The sequence below is a fragment of the Poecilia formosa genome, unplaced genomic scaffold (genome assembly GCF_000485575.1).
Source record: "Poecilia formosa unplaced genomic scaffold, Poecilia_formosa-5.1.2 Scaffold7, whole genome shotgun sequence".
NCBI lineage: Eukaryota > Metazoa > Chordata > Actinopteri > Cyprinodontiformes > Poeciliidae > Poecilia > Poecilia formosa.
In genome coordinates, this window is record NW_006799946.1 from 833,842 (window position 1) to 857,895 (window position 24,054).

At 39.0% G+C, this 24,054-nt stretch overlaps 1 protein-coding gene across 2 annotated transcripts; it reads right to left on the reverse strand.

Moving 5' to 3' along the window:
• Nucleotides 1–14,670: 14,670 nt before the first annotated feature.
• On the reverse strand, nucleotides 14,671–19,416 carry LOC103150741 (inward rectifier potassium channel 2-like). Of its 2 annotated transcripts, none has more exons than XM_007570482.2 (2): nucleotides 19,263–19,416; nucleotides 14,671–17,527 (listed from the first exon to the last, which is right to left on the reverse strand). In XM_007570482.2, the coding sequence occupies exon 2, from the start codon at nucleotides 17,300–17,302 to the stop codon at nucleotides 16,031–16,033; it is 1,272 nt and encodes a 423-aa protein (XP_007570544.1). In that variant the 5' UTR covers nucleotides 17,303–17,527; nucleotides 19,263–19,416; the 3' UTR covers nucleotides 14,671–16,030. The 2 variants fall into 2 exon arrangements, with proteins under 2 accessions (XP_007570544.1, XP_007570536.1); XM_007570474.2 differs by having other exon boundaries at nucleotides 14,671–17,530.
• Nucleotides 19,417–24,054: the final 4,638 nt, after the last annotated feature.

Below are 24,054 nucleotides of genomic sequence, written 5' to 3' on the forward strand. Positions count from 1 at the left end.
TATTTTACATCAACAAACTATGCCATTTTAACACATAGTTGAAATGTATTTACATTGCATGCAAATGCCATGCTTTCTGATTAGATTATTATTTTATGTCTCTTTGAACTGACACATTTTTTTTTTTACCTCATATTTAATCTTAGTGTCTTAATGATTACCTTCAGGATCTTTGGGGCTAATAAATAGATAGCATCATTTTTAGGCCAACAAAGCTCCAGCTTTTCCTCTTTGTTGGACTCGGCGTGTCGTGGGCACGTGGAAGGAGCTCTACTCAAACAAACGGCTCCATTGATGATTGAATAAGAGGTACTTCTTGCTCTGTGAATCCCTATCTCAGGATGCATCTCAGGCCTCTAATACCTGCCATCCTGATTAGATGTGGAGACAAAGCTCTGTTTCATCCTTCCCTCTCCTAATCGCATCATCTCGAACTGATCACCTTGCAGCTACGTGTAATACACAGCGTGCATCAAAAGTCGTTTGGATTTTGAGGAAAAGAGGCAGAAAAAAAGGTTTTGGATGCCTGCATTTATGCCGGGTTTCCTTAAGTTACAATGAGACGCTGATCTGACCTGTATCTCCTGCATGCAGCTGTGTTTACTTTCCACTTGCCTGCTGTAAGCAGACGGATGGTTTAACAATGACCTCAAAAAAAAAAAAATAAATAAATAAAGCCACATAATCCACAATCCTGAGGGGAAATCTGTGTGTGGATAGTTTTTAAGTAATACATAAATTAATTGAATGGATGATACTTTAGCTTCATTGTTTCAGCTTCGTTTTCCAATTGTTGGCTGACATTACACAATAAATATTGGATTCAGACAGAAGAACGCAAATAAGTTACCCACTTAAAGCAAATTTTTGGATTTCTTCAGAAATATCTTTGACATAAATTAATTTTAAACATTGACTGTCTTGTGGTGCGGAAGACCCAGATTTTTCTTCTTTTTTGTGTGTGTGTTACATAATCGGCACACGTATAGGCAGAAATCATGTGCTTTGTGTAAGACAGAAGAAAAGTGGAGATAATGTGATCAAGGACATGTTTACTTAATCCACACACACCCCCGGTTTCTATGGAGAGACTGGAGCTGCAAACTGAAGTGTCTGTGGCTAAAGACTCAGGCTGTGGTGAGAGCAAGACTACCAAGACAGGTGACAGTGGCAAACACACACACACACACGCACACACGCACACACACACACACACCCCCACACACACACACGCAGACACACGACACCATTAGGCTCCATGAAAGGCCAGACCCTGTCAGCATTAATCAGCCCCAGCCTGTTATTGTGAACGTCTTAGCCGATGTGTTCCTGGATACCGAACGGCAGGTTTTCCCTCATCATTGTGTGTGCATAAGCCATGTGATCAAGAAGGACAACCAGGTCCTTGTGCCCTGTTGTTTTCCTCCACCAGGAAAGTTAAAACACCATCTTTTTCCATCGCACCATAAGGCTTCAGCTTGATTTTCCAGTTAAAACTGGCTGATTATCAGCCTGTTTGAGGCTGCAGTGACACATGGAGGTAGGGTCAGATTTGAGTTTGTGAGCTGATCTAAAACAAAAAAAACAAAAAAAAGTGGGGGTGGGGGGGAGTGGAGTGAACACCAATCTGCAACACCCAGATGTTGAAAGTAAGTCTCTAATTCTACTGTCCTGGTTTCCTATGCGTGAGCTCCAGATCCAGGTTCCAGTAATACAGTCCGTAAAGGTTTTAAATGGTTGCGATTTCGAAAACCACAAAACTTTTCCACCATCCACACCCTTTCAGAGAGAGTTCAGTGAAAGTACTGGAAAGTTTTTCTAGGTGTATGGAAAGTTGCAGTACCGCTCTTCAAACCTGTGCAATGCCAGTTGACTGGCATTGCACGCGAAGCTGATCTGAAGTCTGAAGCAATTTTGCAAGTCGCTGATACTTCTTCAGCAAAAGCTTCACTACAATACCAGTTTATACCTTTTTTTTTTTTTTTTTACTTTTTTAACATAAATTCACTCTTTCCTTAGTAAACCTGATATTGTACTTACATAAACACCAACGTGTCAGACTTTGAATCTGAGTGCTTAGCAGAAGCCTGTGACTCTATGGCGCAATAGGTAGTTACATTCATACATTTATTAGATTTCTTAACTGTAATTTTATCGGTGTTTTGCTTATTCTGTAGTGTGAGACAGTTTTTCTGATTTAGAAGCATTACCACGACCAAGGACTGTGGACCAAATGTTGGGGAAAAAACCCCATTACTATCCTATCTTAAAAAAGATCAATGTATGTCAGATTAGATTTTAAAAAAAAAAGAAAAAAAAAACAGAAAAAAGAAAACAAAGTGAGAAAGAAAGAGAAAAAAATTGTATGTTTGCGAAAGGAAGTAAATCACCTTGCAATAATTATGTCATGATAAAAAAAATCTGGATTTGAAATCCTGGAGGATGAACCAACCCAGAGCCATTCTACTTTTTTTGTTGTTGATGTTCTTGTGTTTTATTTGCTGTATCTCTGTGCTTTTCCGACTCTTTCATCCTGTTCGAGTCCACACAGCATTGGGATCTCTTTCAGTGTCACCCACTACTCAAAAATAAAAGCTCTTTGTTTGTGGGTTTACTGTTCTGGTACCCTTTAAGCATTAATTATGGGCGTGACCCCATTTCCTTTATATCTCTTCTTTAAAGAGGATCCTGACTAATTTGAGCCATTATGCCTTTTAAAGAGATTTTTCTCTGATTCAGTAAATACAGACTCTTTGTTGGTTGCCTTGGCACTGACAACTAAATTAGGCCTCTAATTGAAGACAAGTCAGATGCCTGTTTCTGCTGAATGTGCTGCTGTCCTTTCCTGCACATTATTAATAAAACTCTGGACATTGTTCCCATGAAAAAGACAAAGTGATTCACAAACTGTAACTGTATGGTTAGCAATACCATTATCTAACCAGGCTGACCATGACAACAGTGGTTATTTTTTTCTATGGACTTATTAAGGAAACTGTTCTAAATAGTCTTTTCAGGGCAATATCTAAACAGTAAATATGTTTTTTGTTTTTTTTTAATGTAAGGAGAATGGTCAGGTCATGAAATAATGAAAACTTGCAGAATCTAATTACATTATTTATGTCTATATTTATGTAATTAAATTGTCACATCTTGAGGTTAAACTGGCTTTCACATTTGGCAACGAGTGGAAAACCAGTATATCCAGCATTTGACATTAATCACATTTGAAAAAGTAGATGATTTTATTTATCTTTTTAAATCTGGGTGAACAGAGAAAGTCGGGTAGATTTTCTTGCTCAATTTCTGATATGTTTTGACAAACTCACTTTGAGATTTTCACGCTAAAGTTACTTCACATTTTAGAAAGAAAATGATCCCTCAGCATAAAACTTTACATCTCGCGTAAGCTGAAAAATGAATGATCAAACATCTTCGATTCCAACTCCACAATAATCATTTACTGGACTCTCTGAGCCGACCTGGTATTTCTGTCTGGTTAATTATTTGTAACAATTTGTTGTTACCTTCTGTGCTTGTATGTACCTGTTCCTTTTACACCGGTCCCTCCTGAGGGAGTTTAGACCCCGAGCTGACGTGGCTGGTTGTCAGCATCCTCCCAGTCCAGACTGCGTGCGCCTATAGCAACAGCTGTTCACAGCAGGGAGGCTGTCACATCTCTGGTGTTTAAATGAGCTCTGTGCAGACTGTACGGATCACAAGCTACTTTTAGATCATTATATTAAAAGCCTGGATGCATTTTCTGCTCCACTTCCCTTAAAAGCTTATGTAGATGGGTTGAAAAACTTGTTTTGCGTCTGTCTCGTTCAACTTATCCTAAAACCACTTAAATGCAGGTTAGATAACTGTTTTTTTTTTTTTTGCACAAGTTTTAATTTTCTTTTTTTCTTTTTTAGCCTGAACATTAAAACAGAAAATATGACCGAAAATTACACTGCCCAATGTCGCGGTGAAAAAAAACAAAAAAAAAAACTTAACAAAATAAAGTAAAATAAAAAACAATGTACTGAATGAATCACTGAAGGTACAGTGCATCAAGAAAGTGTTCAAAACTCTTTACTTTTACTGCATTTTGTTATGTCATAGCCTTATTTCAAACTCTATTAAATGAATCTAGTTTCTCAAAATTCCACACACAAAAATATAAAAGCCGAGAGCAGACATTTTCTAAATATATTGTTTCCCGATGGTTTTCTTCAGATTAACTCGTTGACTTTAGGAAACTATTGGGACAACAAAAAAAACAAAACAAAACAAAACAAAAAAAAAACATGTGGGACATATCCGGTCTTAGGTAAATACCCTATTAGGATAATGAAGTTTTTTTTTGTGATATTTTTGCAAATTAATTAAAAATAGAAAACGGATAAATTCACAACCTCTTCTTTGTTAATCCACCTTTTGCAGCAATAACTGCATTAAGTCTTTTTGAATATGATGCAACTGTGACAATCTCAGGTTGTTTTGGTTTTCTCTTGGGTTTGCATCTCCAATCACTTTCTGATTTGTGCTCATTCTTAGTTATTGATTAAATTAGTGCTCCTTATCTGGTGTTTATTTACTTATGTTAAACTTTTACTGTTTGTTTATTCTTTGGTTTTTCTTTCAGATTCTATCACTGTTAGATTTGTATACTGCCGTCTTCTCTCCTCTCAAGCCATTTCTCTTTCTCCCTCTCAGCTTACCTGGCTGGTTTCTACCCAACTGCAACCTGTTTCTAATCAACCATCTGTTCTTTGTTCAGTAATTAAGCTCCCCACTATTTATACCACTCACTCTCAGTCAGACCATGTTGGATTCTCCAGTTTACTTCCTGTCTTTGGTCAACCCTCATGGTTTTCTGTGCATTGTGCTGCTTGTGTTTGTGTTTCCATTTGCGTTTTTCATTAAAAGCTATCCACAGACTCCAAATTTTTGTCTATGGTGTTCTACTTTGTCCCTATCATTATAAGTGAGTGTGTAGTTAAGAAAATAAAATAAACAACCACTTAGTTAATTTTTTTTACTGATTTAGTTCTTGTCAAATATTAAAATTTTCCCCCATATTAAATGTATAATTATAAACATGGATTCACATGTGGTTGAAATCTTCATGTTTGTCCTGTACAGTTATCTTTATAATTGAAATATAGTGAAATCATGCAATATGTTTGCCACTCATTTTGGAAAGTGATAAAGATCAGCCAATAGCCAATAGCACAAAGGGCTAGTCTGAGATATTGTTTAGAGAATGGCGACAATAGTTCATCTCTGTTTCATCTTGAACTTTAAGTTGCTTACAAAGAACAGGACCAAAGGAACCTGGGTATACTGTTGATACCAGGATAACTAATCACTGGGATCTTCTTTTATAACACCAGATTGATCTGTTGAATTTAAAGAGTTTTTTCATTTATATCACAAAAGGGACAAGCATAAGTTGCTGCTGCCTCTCAAAAGAGGCAGTGGAAAAGCACTGCCCTACTTGACCAACATCTGTCCCCACAAAGCTCAAACTAAAAGTGTCCCTTTCTGTCCTCAGCTGTTGCTTTCCTTCCTCCCTGTCACTGCCCTCCAAGTCCTTGATTAGCCACACTGACCAGTGTATAACCTCCCTCTCCTATCCACCTACTACTTCCTCACTCCGAGTTGTTAATCTCTCTGTTTGTCACTAGATATCTGGCACACACACACACACACAAGACAACACAGCCTTATCCCAACCTTTTGTGATGTTCATTTAATCACTGACAATGTCTCTGTGCATCCTGCAAGATAAAATCAACAGGATAACTAGGCCATCAGCTTGTCTGGAAAATTGAGAAAGAATGGAATTGTTTATGTTGCACCTATAAAAGACGACCTACTCAACAGGAGTGGAGATAGGCAAATGTGCTCAATTCATGTTGTAAATTAAAAAGTTTTGTACATTTTTACACAAACCCTTAGACAAAGTCTGAACTGTTTGTCTGCAAGGCATCAATTTTGAACAAAGCATAGATCTATGTTTTTTCAGAACTTAATACATTGGCTTTGAAATATAATCCATAAAATCTGAAAAAAAAATCCCAGAAAAACACTGAAGTAAACATCAAAATAAAATCCTAAATATTATAGTGAAGTTGTAGAAAATTACCTGACCACAACTGTCCTTGTATTCAGCTTCATATCTTTTAGATGTTCAGTGTCGGAAACTTTTACTAACCCACTGTAATCGACACAATCGAATGTGACTGATTGGATCTGGATCCAATCAGATGTGGATCATGTGCTGCAGTGTAGCCCTAATATATCGCTCTACCACCCCCATGTTTCACTGTAATTATGTCATTGTTTTTCTGAACAGCTGGTTTAGTTTTAAACCAAATGCAATGGGACACACATGCCTCTTATAGACTAGAAAATGTTGGCCTATCTCATATTTTGTTAAATATGAGATAGGCATTTGAGTTCTTCTTGGCCAGCAGTGTTTTTCACCCTGAAACCATCCTGTGGAAGTCAATCCCTTTCTTATTGGTGAATCATGAACACTGAGATTAATTGAATAACATTTTCCTCTGCAGGGCTTTAGATATTGTTTTGGGTTCTTTTGTTGATATGCTCTAGGAGACATTTTGGTTGGCTGGCCACTGTTCCATATTTTGTCGTACTTCTTACTCCCTGCTATTACTTGAAGCCTTTATCAGTGTAGTATTATTATAATTTATGATCAAAATAAAAATATTAAAATGTTCTGTTTGTTAAACCCATAACCATAAATGATAATGTCAATAACAATGCTAGAAATAATAATTTCCAGTGAATTGAGTATAAAGCAAGTGTTCCTATAAAGTCTTAGAGATATATATTTTTTTAAATTGGTACTCTTAATAAAAGTCATGGATGAAATCTCCCTTTCTCTTAACAGTCACTCTTCTGTTATTGCCATATAAATTAAAATTTTAAGATTGCAGGAAGAATTCTCTCTTCCAGGACTAAATCCTTGTTTCAAAGTCAGAAAGAATTTCTTAAAATAATTTCTGTATCAGATTTTATGAATATTTTTACACAAGCAAAGGGTTGAATACATTTTATTTCCGCAATGCTATCTAAAATCTAACGTTCCTTCCAGATTGGACCCTCTGTGACAGTCACAGTGAAACCTCTTCTCCTCAAATTGACCACCCAGAATAGGGAGGGTAAGATATCAGCTGTGAAGTGTTTGGCAAACAAAAATAGACTCTGGGAGGACAAAACAGGGATCTGTCTGAACCCTGATTCACTTGTGCTTCAGTGAGAGTTGTGTAAAAATGTGGTAAACGGTCATTCTATCCCATATACATGCTGCATGGCACATTCTGTACAGAATATACAAGGTGTCCAAAAGTCCACTGAAGCATGGCTGTAGTGTATGGAGTAAACACATCTACTTAGTCGTCAGAGACGATGGCTTCCAAAGTTTTTCACCTTTTGACCCATGAAATAACTCTGGCGGAGTCTTGCAACCATGACTACCACTGGTTAATATTACTGGTTGGACATACAAGAGAAACTGTTAGCTTTAATATCTGTTTAATATCCAACTGACCGCTCAAACTAAATCTTTGTCTGGGCTCAGACACCCACAAAACAGACCTCAGCTCTGCCATCTTGAAGTGTGCATCTGCTCCAAACTGCCGCTGGGGTTTGCAGTTGCAGGCTGTTAATGGAGATGCTTAATTGAAATTTTGCAAACCCCAAAAATCTATTAGGCAGATTGTTATTCAAAAGTTAATACATTTCAGAAACTTGGTTAGAAAGTTGAAATTCAAATATGTGATACAAAGGAATAGGTTATAACATGGTCATAACATTCCTGTTAATAAAAAGGTTTTCCTTGGTCTATACAACATAGTTTTATTTTCTATGAAACTGAATTAACAATGTAAAACAACATCTTCAAAATTAATTAAAATAAATGCATTAAATATGTTTTGTGTGCAGTGAATCTGAAATTTTAACGTTAGATGATATTCTGATTAAATTAAAACAAGCTTCTGTAATATATATACATTGATAGCATTACAGTAAGCAACACGCATGTTGTCACCTTGTGGCTTTTTCTGTCATATGCACGATGAACAACATTGCAGCGCCATGCATACGTTGATGTGCAAACTTTTAAAATACGTAGAGGCACCCAATTTAAAGTACAATACCTGAGCAGCAAAGTAAAATGTAAAATGTTTTTGGTCCACACAATGGACCAAAAACCATCAGAAATTATAATTTTGGTGAACCCAGTGCCTTCTGTACCCTAAATTCGACCCCTCCAGTAGCAACAACCTTGTTTCACGAGGCGCCACAGGCAGAAATACTGCAATCCTCGACTGCTCCATGCCAGCTTTAAAGCTCCGACTGCAGCTGAGCCGCAGCCTTCAAACATTACACAATCTGAGTGCGCTCCCAGCAGCTGCTCCACCGGATACAAACCCGAGAGGTTGTTTAACAGGAGCAAAAACAATGGGCGCTCTTTCACCTGCAGTCAAATTGTTGATGACCTTTCTGCAGTTTCTACATTACTGCAGAAACTTTGAACATGCATTGCAAAATCAGTTTTGGTGTTATTTGAATAACGTCATTAAGAATTTGAATTATTTTATTCAGAATGAGGATTTGTGAATTTGTCTGTTGGCCTCAGCTTCAGTGGTGGGTAATGCTGATTTATTCAGATTAATATTTCACTCAAGGATGTGTGACTCATAATGTGTGTAGAAAGTCCTGTAAGAATAGCTCATTGAACTATTTTAATACTATCACTTGTTTTATATTTTATTGTCTATAGTTGACTCATCCAGTTACAACAGTAAATAATTTTGGACAGAGTGGGACTGAAGCATCTTTTAGATCAGGATACAGTAAAAGTCTGCGTGAGTCTGATGCTAATGTTACTTTTTATTTTATAATCCTGTTATGATTTGCTCCCCTCTTCTCGTCAGCCATAGACCTGTGAAGGAAAGTCAAATCTTTGATTTGATTTGTTCGTGCTGCTCGCTCACTGATGTTTGAGCTGTCTGTGTCATGCTCTATAAAAAGAACGAGTGAGGCCAGATTGGATTAACGAAGCGATTCTGCCTCACGATGATAGCAGTGGTGATGATGGGAAACCTTCCTAATTGGCTGCTGCCCGTGTGTTTATGTTTGTGGTATCAGATGAGGCAGCAGAATTGCACTGTACCACAAGGTGTGCCAACCTGCACTGTACATTGTCACCCTGTTGTGACTGGCAACAAAAGGCCAAATAACTGCGGCATTACGGCGCTAAATCATATGGCCTCTCGCATCACTCACATTCTTTAGCTTTGTTGCCAACATGACATTCTGCTGGGTTTGATATAATAGGAGGATCAGAGCTGGAATCTGTTAAACAAACTCCTGTGCTCCGACTCGGAAACTTTTTTTTTTTTTGGTGGATATTTAATGCTTTGGTCTCTTTACTTTGTGGAAGCAGAGGAACATTGCTTCTTTTATATGATTATTTCTAATGAAATGTTATTAGTGAAGTGATAAAAACTAGAAGAACATGTCTCTCAACTAATCAGAAAGAACGTGTGAAGCAAATTGCCAGGTTTTCTGCCGCGGGGTTCATGTACATGCTTCAGCCCAAACACAAGGCGCCTCATAGCTTTACCGAGCAACTACCGCTGTCAGTGACAATGTAGCTCCAGTGGAGATGCTTTTTGATATAATACCTGCGGTCTTCTGTCCCTTTCTGTTGAGAAGGTGCCAGCTAACAGATGCAGGAAATGGAAAGGTGTCTTTAGGGACAGGAATTATCTGGTGAGCAGGGTGAAATCCAATTTTGCCTTCTAAGAGGACACAGCAAGGCAAACGGGTATCGAGAAGGCTGATGAATTATTCAGAAACACGTTGTTTACAAGCCTTCTGTTAAATCAGTTCGGAAGTAGAGAAATTTATCCTGACTGAGTCATTCAGAATTTAAGGTTGTCAGAACTGGATTTATAGAACCAGTTGTGGCTCGTTTTTGATGAGCAGAAACCTGAACTGTAAGAAAACTCAAATATGTCAACTGCTCTCCCAAGGCAAATAATGCAATCAGTACAAGGTGACTTCTTCCATAATCAGCTTTCCAGGAACCTTGGGGAGAGCCGTGCAAAGAAAGGATGTGTTTGCTACCTAAGATAAGAATGAAAAGAAGATTTTTATTTTTTTTTTTTATGCAAAGTATAGGTCACAAATTCAAGGGAAACTGTATTGGAACAATGATGGATGCTTTTGTTTCTGATGTTGACACTTATTGGAAGTCACCCAAAGAAGTTGTCAGCTGCAGCTGGTTGGCCTTTAAAGTCAACTTAAATCAATTTGCAACAAGGCATTTCAGATCTTGATTCTGACATTCCAGAGTCCTTAGTGAGCGTCAAGACTTTGTGCTGATGATGTATTTCTGATTACTCTAGGTCAGTTTTCCTGATAACTGAGTTCCCAAAACTGAAAATTTATGTTTGAGTAAGAAAATGGGTTGGGATATTTCAAGCAGAAATATGAAATGAAACTTCAAGTAGCCTCTGTTCACAGTTTTGTGAACAGCTCTATGATTTCTGATTTCTGCTGTGAAATTTTGTACGTCGACAACATGAAATATTGCTCAAGCGTTGATGTACGTGTGTACAAAGTTTTGACATCATGTGAACGTGAGGAAACGCTGCCCTTTCAACAATAACATTCTGCTGCAACCACAAATATTTTAATTAGAAATATGCAGTTTCTGATGTTAGTCAAAAGTATTTTCATCTGCTAGGCAGATAATGGCTTCTTTGCCCTTTTGTTTTGTTATATGATAAATTGGAATGCAATTGTAATTTATAAGGGTATTTGACTAGACATGGTAATGCAGGACTTCATAATAAGAGAATTATAAGTGCGATTAAATGGTGACAGATGACGTCCAAATGTAGCTTCGAAGGAAAAGTAAAGAGGCAAATATAGTCTGAACTTATACCTACACTTGAGGTCATCAAGAAGTGAACTTTCCTGCTGACTGAATGAAAAAAATCTTTTCCCATGAGGATTATATTTTGTGGGGCATATGTGCTTCTTAAAAAGTTGCCTAGTATGTAAACAGTTGTTGCTCCTGACTAGATTGGTTCCTTGGTATTTTAAGAGACAGAAGTTTCTTGTTCTGTTTCTGTCTCTCTAATCACAAGTTGGCAGTGGAAGACGCGAATAGAGAAGTCCTCGAAGAGACTGTTATCCAGTCAGAAAAGGAGAGCTTATGAAAAAGAGTTTATTCTGAAAGAAATATTCTGTCAAACATGGTCAGACATTTTATTGATCTTTTGCTTTTTTCTTTTTCTCTTTGTTTACGTCTGCTGGGTTGGTGGAACAAAAAAAACAACATTTTTTTTTTATTATGACAAAGGAAAGCTGGTCAGAAATATTAAAGCTGCATTATTATTATTTTTTTTAAACAAAAAGATCTATTTTAAAATATAAAATCAAGCTGTTTATCTTAAGTGAGCAGCACACCAAAGTGTCATTGTAAGTAAAAGGTTATCTGGGTCAACACAGTGATCTGACCACAGCCCCCAAAGGCTACTGCCTCCTCAAGCCAGCCACCATGTGGACTGATAGTTTTGTCTGGTCAGGCAGGGGTCCATGTGAAGCAGGAAGACTTTACTATATTTGCAGACAAAACACCAAGGATCACAGGTCTGCAGGAAAACTGAGTCTGTTTGAACACCAGCTTTCCCAGAAGCCTCCGCAAAAGCCCGGCGTTCCGGTTATAGTTCAGGAGCGCAGGCTGTGTTTGTGTTGCAGATCCAAGCGCGTTAACTCCTGCATTGTTACTTCCAGATTACGCTCGCTGCTTAAATCTTGACCGGGGCTCAGCGGACGCTGGGCACAAATAAATAGTGATAAAATGAGTAATTGGCTCGGCTATTTGATATGTCAGATGTTTACACAGAAATAATGGGAGCTGGCTTAACATTTACCTTTGATTGTTTGTTGAACTGATTCACAGTTATTGTTATAAACGGCACAGCAGAAGCAGCCGTTCACCTACAGCAGTGAGGTTCTGCTGCTCTCCCCTTAACAATGTGCTACTATTCTTCCTTCCTAGCAGGATGGGCCTTTCCTGCTCTCAACTTTATATTAATAATCCAATAAATAAAAGCAATATTAAATGGTGTGACCGGAAAGTGCCTCCTTATTTTCCCACCCTGCATTGACAAAATAGAGCCAAGTTTTGGATGTAAGAAAAAAAAAAGTGCTTTTGTTTACCAAAATAGCAATAAAGAAGCTTTGTTTCTTTTCCAAGTAAAAATTTCAAACATTTCACTTATGCTACGCGGTGAGGATTTAAGCCTAATGTCTCAGACAGAGGATAGATTACAAAAAATAAAGATTGTATCTCTCACTTTTTAACATGATCAAGATGTGTCAAATAACGCAGCTTATCTGAAAAGAAAAGATCACACACACACTCACTCGAGAGCCTCTCAGAAAACTTCGTTTTTGAGGTTTTTCTTTCAGCTGCGTCAGTGACGGTCCTTTTCTACCTGTGGACGTAAAGTGCATCGTACAGAACAGATTTTTTCTTTCTTTGAATTGATTAATTGCTTATAAATGTCAGAGTCTATAACACTTGACAAAATGATTCAATTTTCAGATATAATCATCTTCCTAAAATAATGGCCTAAGTCATTTTTTGCCACAAATGATTATGACAGAAAAGTCAACACCTAATGTTTTTGCCAAAGATGATTTAGGCAAAAAAAAAAAAAAAAATCACTTTTTCGGGAACTGACTTTGGCCATTATTTCAGGAAGGTGGCAATATAGCCTCACATTCTTTTCAAAGCATTACATTTATTTAAGTTCTCTGAGTATTTGTCCTCTGCAACAGGTGAAATGATATTACAAAATTTCATTATATAGTTTAAGTATTGTGTTTTATTTTTTTTTTTGTTGTTGTTTTTTTTGACAAAGATCAAAATCCAGTTCTCGACTGGCAGCTACCATCGCCACCAAAGCTGAGATTTTTTAACAGTGTGGCTTTCATAATCCAGTACTTTCACATATGAAGCTTTTCACAATTTCAAAACAGTGAAATTGAAAAACCATTTTTTTAAATATTTAAGCAAATTAAAGTTACATAAATATTACATAAAAGATTGAATTCAATAAAGCCTTGATATATATGCTAATAAAAAAAATGTTACAGTAAATGTTTATTGTAGACACATGGACTCCTTTAACCTTCTCACAGATTAACCTGTGAGAAGGTTTGTACTTTGGTAAGTACAAAATGTCCTCTATTTTGTACTTACCAAAATAGAGGACATTGGTTTACTTAAAGTTAATTTTTAAATCAAAAATCTTCTCTCAACTTGATTGTTGGATTTCATCTCCTGGATCCGTTATATAACTCCAGAGACGGATGACAGAAACAGTCTAAGGTGGGATGGGAGGTGGATGAAAGTGAAGCATTTCTGAGAGCAGATGGAGGAAACAAAAGAAGGTGTTAATCCCGCCTACATGGAGTGAAAGAAGGTGAGGTAGCAGGTTGGTGTTACATCGCTCGTCAGTACAATCAGTGCGGCTCGCTAAAAAGAAATGTCACTCAGCTAAAAGTGAAGTTTCAGGGAAGACGTAAGTTATCTTCTCTTGCATGTCAGTAGGGAAAACTGGCCTTGGATTTCTTCTTCATCAATGGAGACAATATTCTAAGTTTTGTTGGAAAGTTTTTCATCTTGGTGTTAAAGTTTTAAGTGGTTTCTCTGAAGAGCTTATAGAGAAAACGCTCCATGTACATAAGGGGTCTCCAGAGTGTTGCTCGGGGAGCCCCTAGTACGATTTTGTGCTGCCCTGATCAAAGAGGTACAAAATTGACCTTGAAGCTTAGAATCATTTTGATTTAAGCTGAATCAGTTTCCTTTTGAAGGGATATGTCCTCTTGCCATGAAAGTCACCATTTATTTAAATGGCTTTGAGCTAAAAGTGAGATTTAAAATGATTTTGTATCAATCTTATTCCTTACATTGGCTCGTATCTCTTATTGTATTTCATCAGCTGTTTACACTGTATTCATCTTAGTGTTTGGTGAAATTGTAAAGCACTTTGACTCACGTAATTTACAGCATTTCTGTGTTTTTGTTTTCTACTGTTGTGTCCGAGTGGCTCCTATTTTTTTACTCTTTGTATTTCATTTTAAACCGTATATTTTATGTCATCAAAGGCTTTGCTGTTGATGGGTCTTGTGAATTTGCTTAGGCTGCTAATTTCTCGAGTATTGGATTTTTGCTGATACCAGATGCTTGTCCCTATATAAAAAAACTAAGTGATAAATGAAAGAGAAATTATTGACACAGTGATTATATTTGTCCATTGACATTTTATTGAAAAATAGCAATATAATGTACAATAATAATAATAATAATAACAATAATACAAAAATCTGTACATTCTGTGACTTTGCAGTACATTTGGAAGACCCCTAACAAAAAACAACTGCAACAGGGAGGACAAGTATTTACATGTGTAGCCGAGCGGCTTTCCGTCTGGTTTTTTTTTTGTTTGTTTGTTTTCAACAAAACATACATGATATAAATGTGTTTTTCTTTGTGCAGCAGACCTTCATGTGCTGGGGTTACAGTACATTTGGCTTTGAATTTTTTTTTTTTCCTTTTTCTTTTTTTTTCAAGTCTTACATTCTCAACACAGAACAAAGACTCAGGTAGTGTTGATGTTGAAAGATGATCTTTAGTCTTCTCACAGCACAAAAGAAGCGGATTCAGTTAGAGGTTATGACACAATCTTCGTTCAGAGATTGTAGTTTCTAATCTTGCATTGCTTCATCATATTTTAAAACCTGTGAAGTAGGTTTGTCTTTAGTAATCGACATTTTTTTTTAATTCAAGTTGAAGACAAAAATAATAAAAAAGAATCATCCAAAAAAAAAAAATGCTTTAGTTCTGAAAACTACAAAAACCAACTTATATTTCTCTGGTCATTCTGACCGCTCAGATTAAGGCTTGATGAAGTGGCTCAAGATAAGGATGATCACTGTAAAGAAAACAAAAATATTAAAAGAAACTGTACACACATTCTTTAAAAACAAACATTATTAAAATTCCCTAGAATATTCTACTTTTCTGTACCAAAATCTAATCAGGTGTTGGTTTAAACAAACATAACTATGATAGTAATACTCTTTGGTATTTTTCAGTAACAAACTGCAAAAACAAAAAAGAAGAAAACAACTGAAGCAACACCTTAGCAGCACTTCTTTTGGAACATTCACATCCCCCATATTTAAACCCTTTAACTCTCTTTAAATTAATGGTTTCTGTCAGTTTTGAGGGAATAACACTGCTCTGCTCAGAGGTTTCAGTTGATTTGAGCAGCTCTTAGCAGACGTTACGATCAACTGCTGTAAAACATAAGCTCAGAGAATCAGCGCTGTCACGTCAGAGGACACATTTTTTATTTCTTTTATTGCATACAGAGACAGTAATCTGTGATATCTTCTTGCTCTGAGACCAGCTCACGAACAAATACTCTGCTTTGTACCTTCTTTGTTCCGACTTTTTCTTTTTTAACTCTTTGGTTCTAGGTAAAAGCGTCAAAATGAAAGAGATGCAAGTGTGTCATTTCTCTATCCTGTAGCAGCACTAAAAATCTAAAAAAAAACTCAGAAAGCGCCTTGTACTTGCTAGACGGGACATCCAGGTACATTTCTTCACTTCTGAGGTCATTACAACAACCTGCTTCCTCTTTGCAGAGACGGAGCACACATTAGTGGGGAGTTCTTGGAGGAGAATTAGTTCTGCATTGAGCACATGCTTCATAGTGCTGTGTTTCATCATACTGTGTGTAGTCAAAGTAAAGACAGACCCCTTACATAGAGTCCTGGACCTTTTCCGGCTTCCCACAGCAGTACCACTTGACTTCCCCTTCCTGACTTGGCTTATCAAGCCTTCAGAGCAGAGAGGAGATGTTTTTTTGTTGTTTTTGTTTTTCTTTCAGTCTCTCATGAGAAGTCTGAGTCGTCATATTTCTGATTCTCGCCTCAGAGGCCTTGGTTCCAGCGGTACCATGACTTGGCTGTGTTCAGTCTCTGAGATGCTGTCCATCTGGGTGCCGTCGGGACCGACGCTGCCCCCGTTGCCCTCATCCGTGTCCTCCTTTTTGTCTAGTGCCATCTCATTTTCATAACAGAAGGAATTGGTGTTGGACAGGATGTATTTTTTCTCTGCCAGGTCTCTGGCACTGCACAGGGGAGTGTTTAGCACCTCGTATGTCTTGTGGAAGCGAGAGTAGTCCACCTTGTAGTAGTTCTTCTCCTCGAAGAGAACAGGCTCGAAGCGGTGGCCCCACAGGATCTCGTTGGCGACATACGAACTGCGGCACTGCGTGGTCATTGCCGTGGCTTCCACCATGCCCTCTAGGATCACCACAATTTCAAAGTCTGAGTTTTCCAGATCCTGCTTGCTCATGTTGTAAAAGGGGCTGTCCTCATTGATGTCATGGACGATAGTGATCGGGGTGACCAGAAAGATGCGGTCGACTCCACTGTCGAAGCCTACATCTATGTCCATTTGGTCAAGAGGGATGTACTCTCCCTCCGCTGTCGTTCTAGATTTGAGGAGTTGAGCTCGAACGTGTGCCTCAACCAGGTGGCTCTTCCTCAAGTTGCCCACGCGCCACATCAGGCAAAGCTTGTTATCCCTCATGGCCACTGTGGCGTTGTGACTAAACACCAGAGTTTCGTTTCTCTTCTTGGGTTTTGCCATTTTGGCCATGACCGCACCAATGATGAAGGCATCGATGATGCATCCAACAATGCTTTGAAAAACCACCATGAAGACCGCAACGGGGCATTCCTCTGTCACGTATCTGTAGCCGTAGCCAATGGTAGTCTGGGTCTCGATGGAGAAGAGAAAGGCAGCAGTGAAGCTGCTCACGTTGGAGATGCACTTCTTGGTATCACTTTCCAAGTCCCCATGAAAGATGGCCACAAGCCAGAAGATGCAGCCGAAGAACAGCCACGACAGGAGGAAGGCAAGGCAGAAAATGATGAACATCCACCTCCAGCGGATGTCCACGCACGTGGTGAAGATGTCGGCCAAGTAGCGCTGACCTTTCTCGCTCACGTTGATGAACTGCACATTGCAGTGGCCGTCTTTCTTCACGAAGCGGCTCTGTGGCTGGTGTCTCGTGTGCACCTTAGCCTTGCCGTTTGGTACCCCCGTGGTGGCGAGCTTCATGCTGTCCTCTTCTGATGACACGGTGCTGTAGCGGCTGGCTCGCACACTTCCCATCACCTCAGTCTGGGAGGGCTGTGCTGCTTCTGCTTTAGAGAACAGTCTGAGTTTCTGGAAGAAGCGTTGGAGAAACAGTTTTGAAACGCTTCGGGAGACCAACTAAGGGAGAAAATGGTGACAAAATGAGGCGGCAGAAGGGACGCCTCAGGGTGGGAGTACAAGAGGAGGAGGATGAAGTGGTCACTCCTCTTTCATTGGGGCACTGGACCTCATCAACGACATCTGCTGCAGAAACACAGAGATAATGATCTGTTAGATAAACTAGTGAAAACAGAATCGGTAAACTTTATTCAAATAAGAAAACATAAAACAACATTAAATCACTGGAGATGGATTTATACAGCGTTTATGCAGCCTGAGAAAAACAATCAGGAACCTAAAGCCCAAGGATGAGGGAACTTGTCTCAAACTCAGAGTTTACCCCATTTTGACAAACATAAAAATTTAACTGTAATTTATATTGCAGCTTGAACTAACAGAGGTTGCACAGTAATTGCACTTCAGTCCAGTTTTTGCCCATTTACAAAACAGTCTTACTTTTCTTAGATGCCCCTCATGATCTGATAATTTCCAATTCAGTTTAGCATTACAGAGTTTATATGGCAAATACCAGATCAGGTAAATAGTTTAATGTTTTGTTTGTTTTTCTTTACTAAGGAAACGAGTCATTCTCTGTCAGAATGTACATAACATGCAACAAATGATACAAAATACAACAAAACTTGTAAAGTTACACAAATATATAAAGCATAATGTCATGTGTTTGCAAAATACTGCATATGGCATAAATTTTGTGCACAACTGATAAAATGTGTAATATCTGTGTCTAGTCGGCATTCAAAGCTGCACATTTTGTTGACGTTCGGTTGGTGACCTAATGTCACTCCCAGGGTTTGTGCACTTGTTCTTTGGAGCAGAAGCATGAGCTCCATTTATGATGCACAGCTTGTTGACTCACAACAAACTCCCGCTGGAGGGATTTCATCTTTCTGCTGTGCTTCTCCCAGCAGAACCAAAGCATCTCTCATTAGGTCTGGCTGTCCTGGCGACAAAGTCATAATCGACCAGTTGAACTGTGATTTATTTATTTGATTTCTTTAACTCGCAGTGAACTTCTCTATCTTGCATAATGCTTGTGAAAGGGAATCAGGTAGAGAGAGCTAGAAACTTCTTCAGATGAACCGGTACCACAAGTAGGCTGTGTACACTACGCAACCTCTGCTGATTCAAAGTGAAGTTTCACACCGGCGCAACATATGGCTGACGCAACTTCTCTGCTGTGTTAAACATCAAAAGCTACAGCTGGGCAAAAATATCAGTGGGTAATTTAGACGCATTTTTGATGTGCATCCACAGTCAAATGCAACGCAGGCTGCATAGCGTGATGAAGGAAGTCTGATTATTTTACAGCACATTGCTGTTGGATGTTGTTTTAATTTATGAAATATTAATTAAATGCATACAAATCTAAGCGACACCTTTCATTTTTATTCCCGGTTGTTTTGCACGCAGAAAGTTAAACAGATGTACAAAACTCTCTGACCATCTTATGCTGGCTTGTATATAATTTGAAACATTTATTACTTGTCTGACAGAGAACGTACCAAACCCGCAGGACACATTTTAACAGGTGCAGGGCTGGGGGGAAATGCGCTGTAATATGAAGCAATCCCGCACATAGACATCCACATCCACATTTTACCCATAAAGAAACAACAAAAAAAAAAAAAATGAAATGAGTGAGAAAAAAATTAAAAACTTTTCCGCGGGCTGTCAGACAGATGTGACCGCGCGCATTTGGAGTGTAAAAGGCAGGAAGTCTGAGCGTCAAAGAGAAACATCTGAACCCATCAAAGTCAGGAGTTGAATCAAAAATAATTCAAATAAAAGCACTTTAAAACTACTTCGACTGTTTACGGTCTTATTACAAACAGTTTGTGCAATAAGCTGCTCCTACCTGTTGAGCATCTGTGGACCGGCTTGGATCAAGCTGTCTGAAATATAATCCAGAACCTCCTGTGGCCTCCGTTTAACCGCTCCGCTTATTATTTACTTTGGCACTAACGAGCTGAGACGTCCCTCGTGTCTCTGGATGACCGGTCTTGATAATGTGCTTCGCGCTGAGTTCCCCCAAACCATTTTAAATCGCCTGCTCCAGCGCGACCCGCCCCCCGCTCCGCGCCCAACCAATGGCAGAGGGACAGGGGCGGGGGGAGTTTGAGGGTTAGATGAAGTGGAGGGTGAGGTGGGGTGGGTTTGGGGAGCGCGCACCGTGGAACTGGCTGAGTGATCGTGTTTTCATGTTTGACCGACACCGCTCATGTGTGCAGGTCACAGCGTGGAAGTGAAGCAAATTAGGCGACGACAAATTAAACCCAAATCAGGGATTTGAAAGGAAACCGAGACATGGAAATAATTACCAGGAGAGCAGCAGTGGATGCTTTTTAAAAAATCTGCACAATATCACCTGTATGTTGTTGTTTTATTGATTTATTTAAAGTAGTGCAGCTGCTTTTAGGCTCAATGTAAACTAATTTACAAAAAAAAAATAACATTTGAATTGCAAATAAACAAAAGGTGATTTTGGTGATGTATGTTCTCTTTGCACTTTGAGTTTGTTAAAATGAGGCTTTGGGAGGGGGGGAAAAAGTGTTCTGTCGGAAAGACTGACTCACTCAATACAGGGCCTACATGCCTGCATTATGATATGACTGTCTTTCTCCACTGAGCTATCGGGTTGCTTTAGATGTTTAGACTGTGCATCTGTTGCCCTGTAATTTTAGGTCGGTCCTTAACCATGTTGTCTTCCAGCTGAACCATTCTTCCTGCTCACTAATTCATTCCAAACATTAACCCCACAAGCTTCATGTTTTCACACAGCCTTCATTTTTCCCCCAGTCCGGCTTATTTTTAGCTCGGGTTTATTTATAGCAGCACATATATTTAGTCCAAACCACCTGTGTCAGTGAAGTGTGTGCGTGAGTGTGTGTAGGTGCGTGTGTGTGTGTGCGTGTGTGTGTGTTTGTTTTCCATGCCCAATTTCCGGCAATGCGTGCAGGGATCCATTGCTGCGTGTGGACCACAAGGTGGAGGGCTGGAGACTGGATTTTAACCGGTGAATTTTTCTCCCACGGATACGCACACGGCTCTGAAGTGTGAGCACTGCGTGAAACAGGAGGAGGATTCTCAGTCCGACTTTTCAGTTTGCAGCAGCAGCAGCAGCAGCAGCATCTAGAGGATCAAGATGTGTAAACACAGATAGAAGGCAGGATCGTGCAATAAACTTTAGTACTTTTGTGCACACATATCTGCGTTTCGGAGATTTTTAACGGCCATATAATAACTATTGGTACAAATTTCTATTTTCACCCTAGACACATGATGATAGTGGTATTCATTTCCATGTCAAAAATGTCAAAATATCTAAGAACAACAACAACAGAAACAAACAAACAAAAAAAAACGTATAAGATAACTGGAAATGTACAAATAAGAGCAATAGTCACAACTATGAATACTAACAAACACAATGCACACACATGTAAAATTTTGTAGTTGAAAAGGATATTTATTTCTGTAATAAAAAGAGGTGAACGGAAGCTGTAATAGCCGGCACTGTTTACTTGCAGCAAGCAAGTCTAAAGGTTCCAATTTCGATTTTTATGCAAGTAATATAGGTTTCCCATAGAAGTGTTTTTTTTATTATCTTGATATTTTTTTCCCTAAAATGTCTATGCAAATGTGCACCAACTACCACCAAATCCCATGGTGGCACACAGTGGTAGCAGCATCATGGTGAAGGGGAGTTTTTTTCAAGTTCATGGGTGAGTTAAAAACATGCAGGACAATATTTGAAGAAAACTTAAGAGATTGCAAGAGATGGCGGTTCACCTTCCAGCAGGATGGTCCTCAACACACATCCAGCCACAATGGTTAAAATGACTAAATTCAAAGTAGAATCCTGCATTGGAATGTCAGCCATCATCCTCGCCTACGGCCACATTAGATTCAATCCCCAAATCATTGAGTACAGAGCTGAATGTGTCAAGAAGGATAACAACAGAGATCTATGCTCTGTTGTTATGCTTGCAGTGAATTAAATTTTTGCAAGCTGTGCAAAAATGTTATCCTCAATACAGGAAAGGAAACAGATTGATGTCCATATACAGTAGCAAAACATCCACCTCCTGTTTTCTTTTCTTTTTTTTTTCTTTTTTTTTTTTAGCAGCTGCAGTGTAAGCTTTAGAAATAAACACCGACCTTCTATATCTGCTCATCATATTCAGTTTGGTTGCAACACGGAGTCATGCAACCTCAAAGTGGCCAGACAAAAACAGGTTGTTTACAAAGTAAGTGCAGAACTATTTAAAGACAATCATGACTAATGATTCTTCTGTTATTTGGGAAAAAATATTTCCTTTCAGACTGAGGCCAGCTTCTTCAGCGCCTTAGCAGAGACCCAGCAGATGTGAACTGCTCGTTGCATCATTACTTGCTCTGGGAGGTCAGACAGACCTGGAAAACTGAAACACTGGTGTTCTGGCAGCATCAGATAGAAAGTCTTCGTTTAAAAAAAAAAAAAAAAAAAGCAAACCATGGCTCCGGACGATCATCCAAATGTGAAGTCACTCTTTATTTACAAGAAGGCGCAGCCAAGAAAACCAAGTGAGATTTAGTTTGTTTTATATGCTCAAAGTTTTGGTAATATTTGGCTCATTATTGTTTTATTGGTCATTTTGCTCCACATACTTCACGGCTGGTGAATTAGGTAATCTGATTCCCTACAGTTCTATGACTGAATATGAAAACATAGAACCTTGAGATTACAGAGCTCACAGGTCTACCGCAGTATTGCTCAAATTGTGATCACAGGACCAAATATATGGTCCGCGGGCTCCCCCTGGTGGCCCGCGAGTAAATGTAAATAACCGTTTATTTTCCGTGACATAAGCTCAAAGTGTGAGGCTACAAGTTGGCTTACCAAAGGACTGTGTTTGAAGATAATGGAGAAATGGCGTAAGACTGGGCCACTAAAAAGAAAACCTTAAGAAACCGGTGGAAAGTTTCTTTCCACCGGGCATGCAGACCCAGATCTGCATGCCCAGATCTGCATCTGGGCATGCAGATCTGGGTCTGTGGCTGTGTTGAATGCAATATGATGGTGACAGTGAATAGCTGCACCCCACCTTTTATTTTAGGTGCATCTTAACACCTAAAATACAATTATTCATGTCGGGCTATCTACTGGCTGAAAGAAAATATTTGTTTTTGCCAACGCAACATGAGTCAATTTTTCTTTTATTATCCTTCTAAAGTACAAGTAGCCCTAAAACATTATGAGTGCAAACACTTGTAGAAAATAACTTTTTTTCATTGGAAAGTTTAGGATCCATACTTTCAAAATGTGTAAATAACTCAAAGCGACTTGTTCCTGGTTTTATTGTGGCCACATTACAGAAAAGCCACCCTCAAGGAGAAAGACAGTGAGTTATTAAGAGACTTTTCATTTCAGGTTGTATGTTAAGATGTTGTGTTATTGCGGGGGCAATTTCAAGTGTTTGTTAAATGTAACTGATGGTGAAAATTCAACCTGGAAGACTCCATCCCCTCCGTTCGCCCATCGGCGTTATGCTCATCTACGACCTCAGCACTGGACCTCACCTGGCGTGTCCAATCATCAATCAAGCTCAGCATAAAAGGATCCACACCCGAGCCGTCAGCCGCTTCCCAGCTGCGTTCGATCCACCACCGCCCCTTCTCCACCCACATCCTTCAGCTCTCCAGGATGGCACCAGTGTCGGGCCCTGGGGGAGAGCATCCCTAATCGGTTATCGGGATGTTCATCGAGTTCACATCAAATCTCAGCTCAAATCAGCTGCCGGGGCCCGAGCGCCAAAGAACTGTTATTCATTGCTGTCATTAAATCTTTTGATTGTTCCTTTTTCTTCGTCTGAGTCTTTCCAGATTGAAATGGAGTAAGTGGTCCTTGGCCTGAAAAAGATTGTGAAACAATGGTCTACGGTGTACTGAGGATGCTATTGCTGTTGGTCTTCACCTGTTTTGCGCTACCTGGAGGACCAGTCATTCATCTTAACTGACTTTAGTTCTACTTTTAACAGCACATGTATTGTGTTATGTGCATCTCCAGAGCTCCACCTGCACCTGTGGATACAGGACTTTGACTGACCAGACACATATGACCTTCAAACTCCCTCTGCCATCAGTGTCAGCATGATTCTCTTCAGGGCTTTTAGATCTTTAGACATATGGCTATGTTACAACCCAACTCTGCAGCACCATTGTCAAATTTGCAGTTGATGCTACTCTGGGGAGGATGAGTTCACCTACATATATGAAGTGGAACAGGTGGCTGCTCCATGAATAATAACACAAACCCAGACCGAGGAGCCCTTTTGTGGATTTCATGAAAGCATTCAACTGGTGGAGAGGGTGCTGAACTTCTGTTTCCCCGAGAGTCAATTTAATTCAGTTCTATTTATTTATATAGTGCCAATTTAAAACATACACTTGAATTCAGATACTTACATGCGCCGAATAAAAAGACACAGACACATTTTTTTTCCTCACTGTCTGAACATAAATCAGATGAAACTTTTTGATTATATTTATTTGGAACACCAATCTGTGGCTTTACTAGACTTTAGAAATACTTTCTGCATGAATACATAGTGCATGAGGTGAGCATGGCATCGCTACATGCACATGAACATGCATATGTGTTCATTATG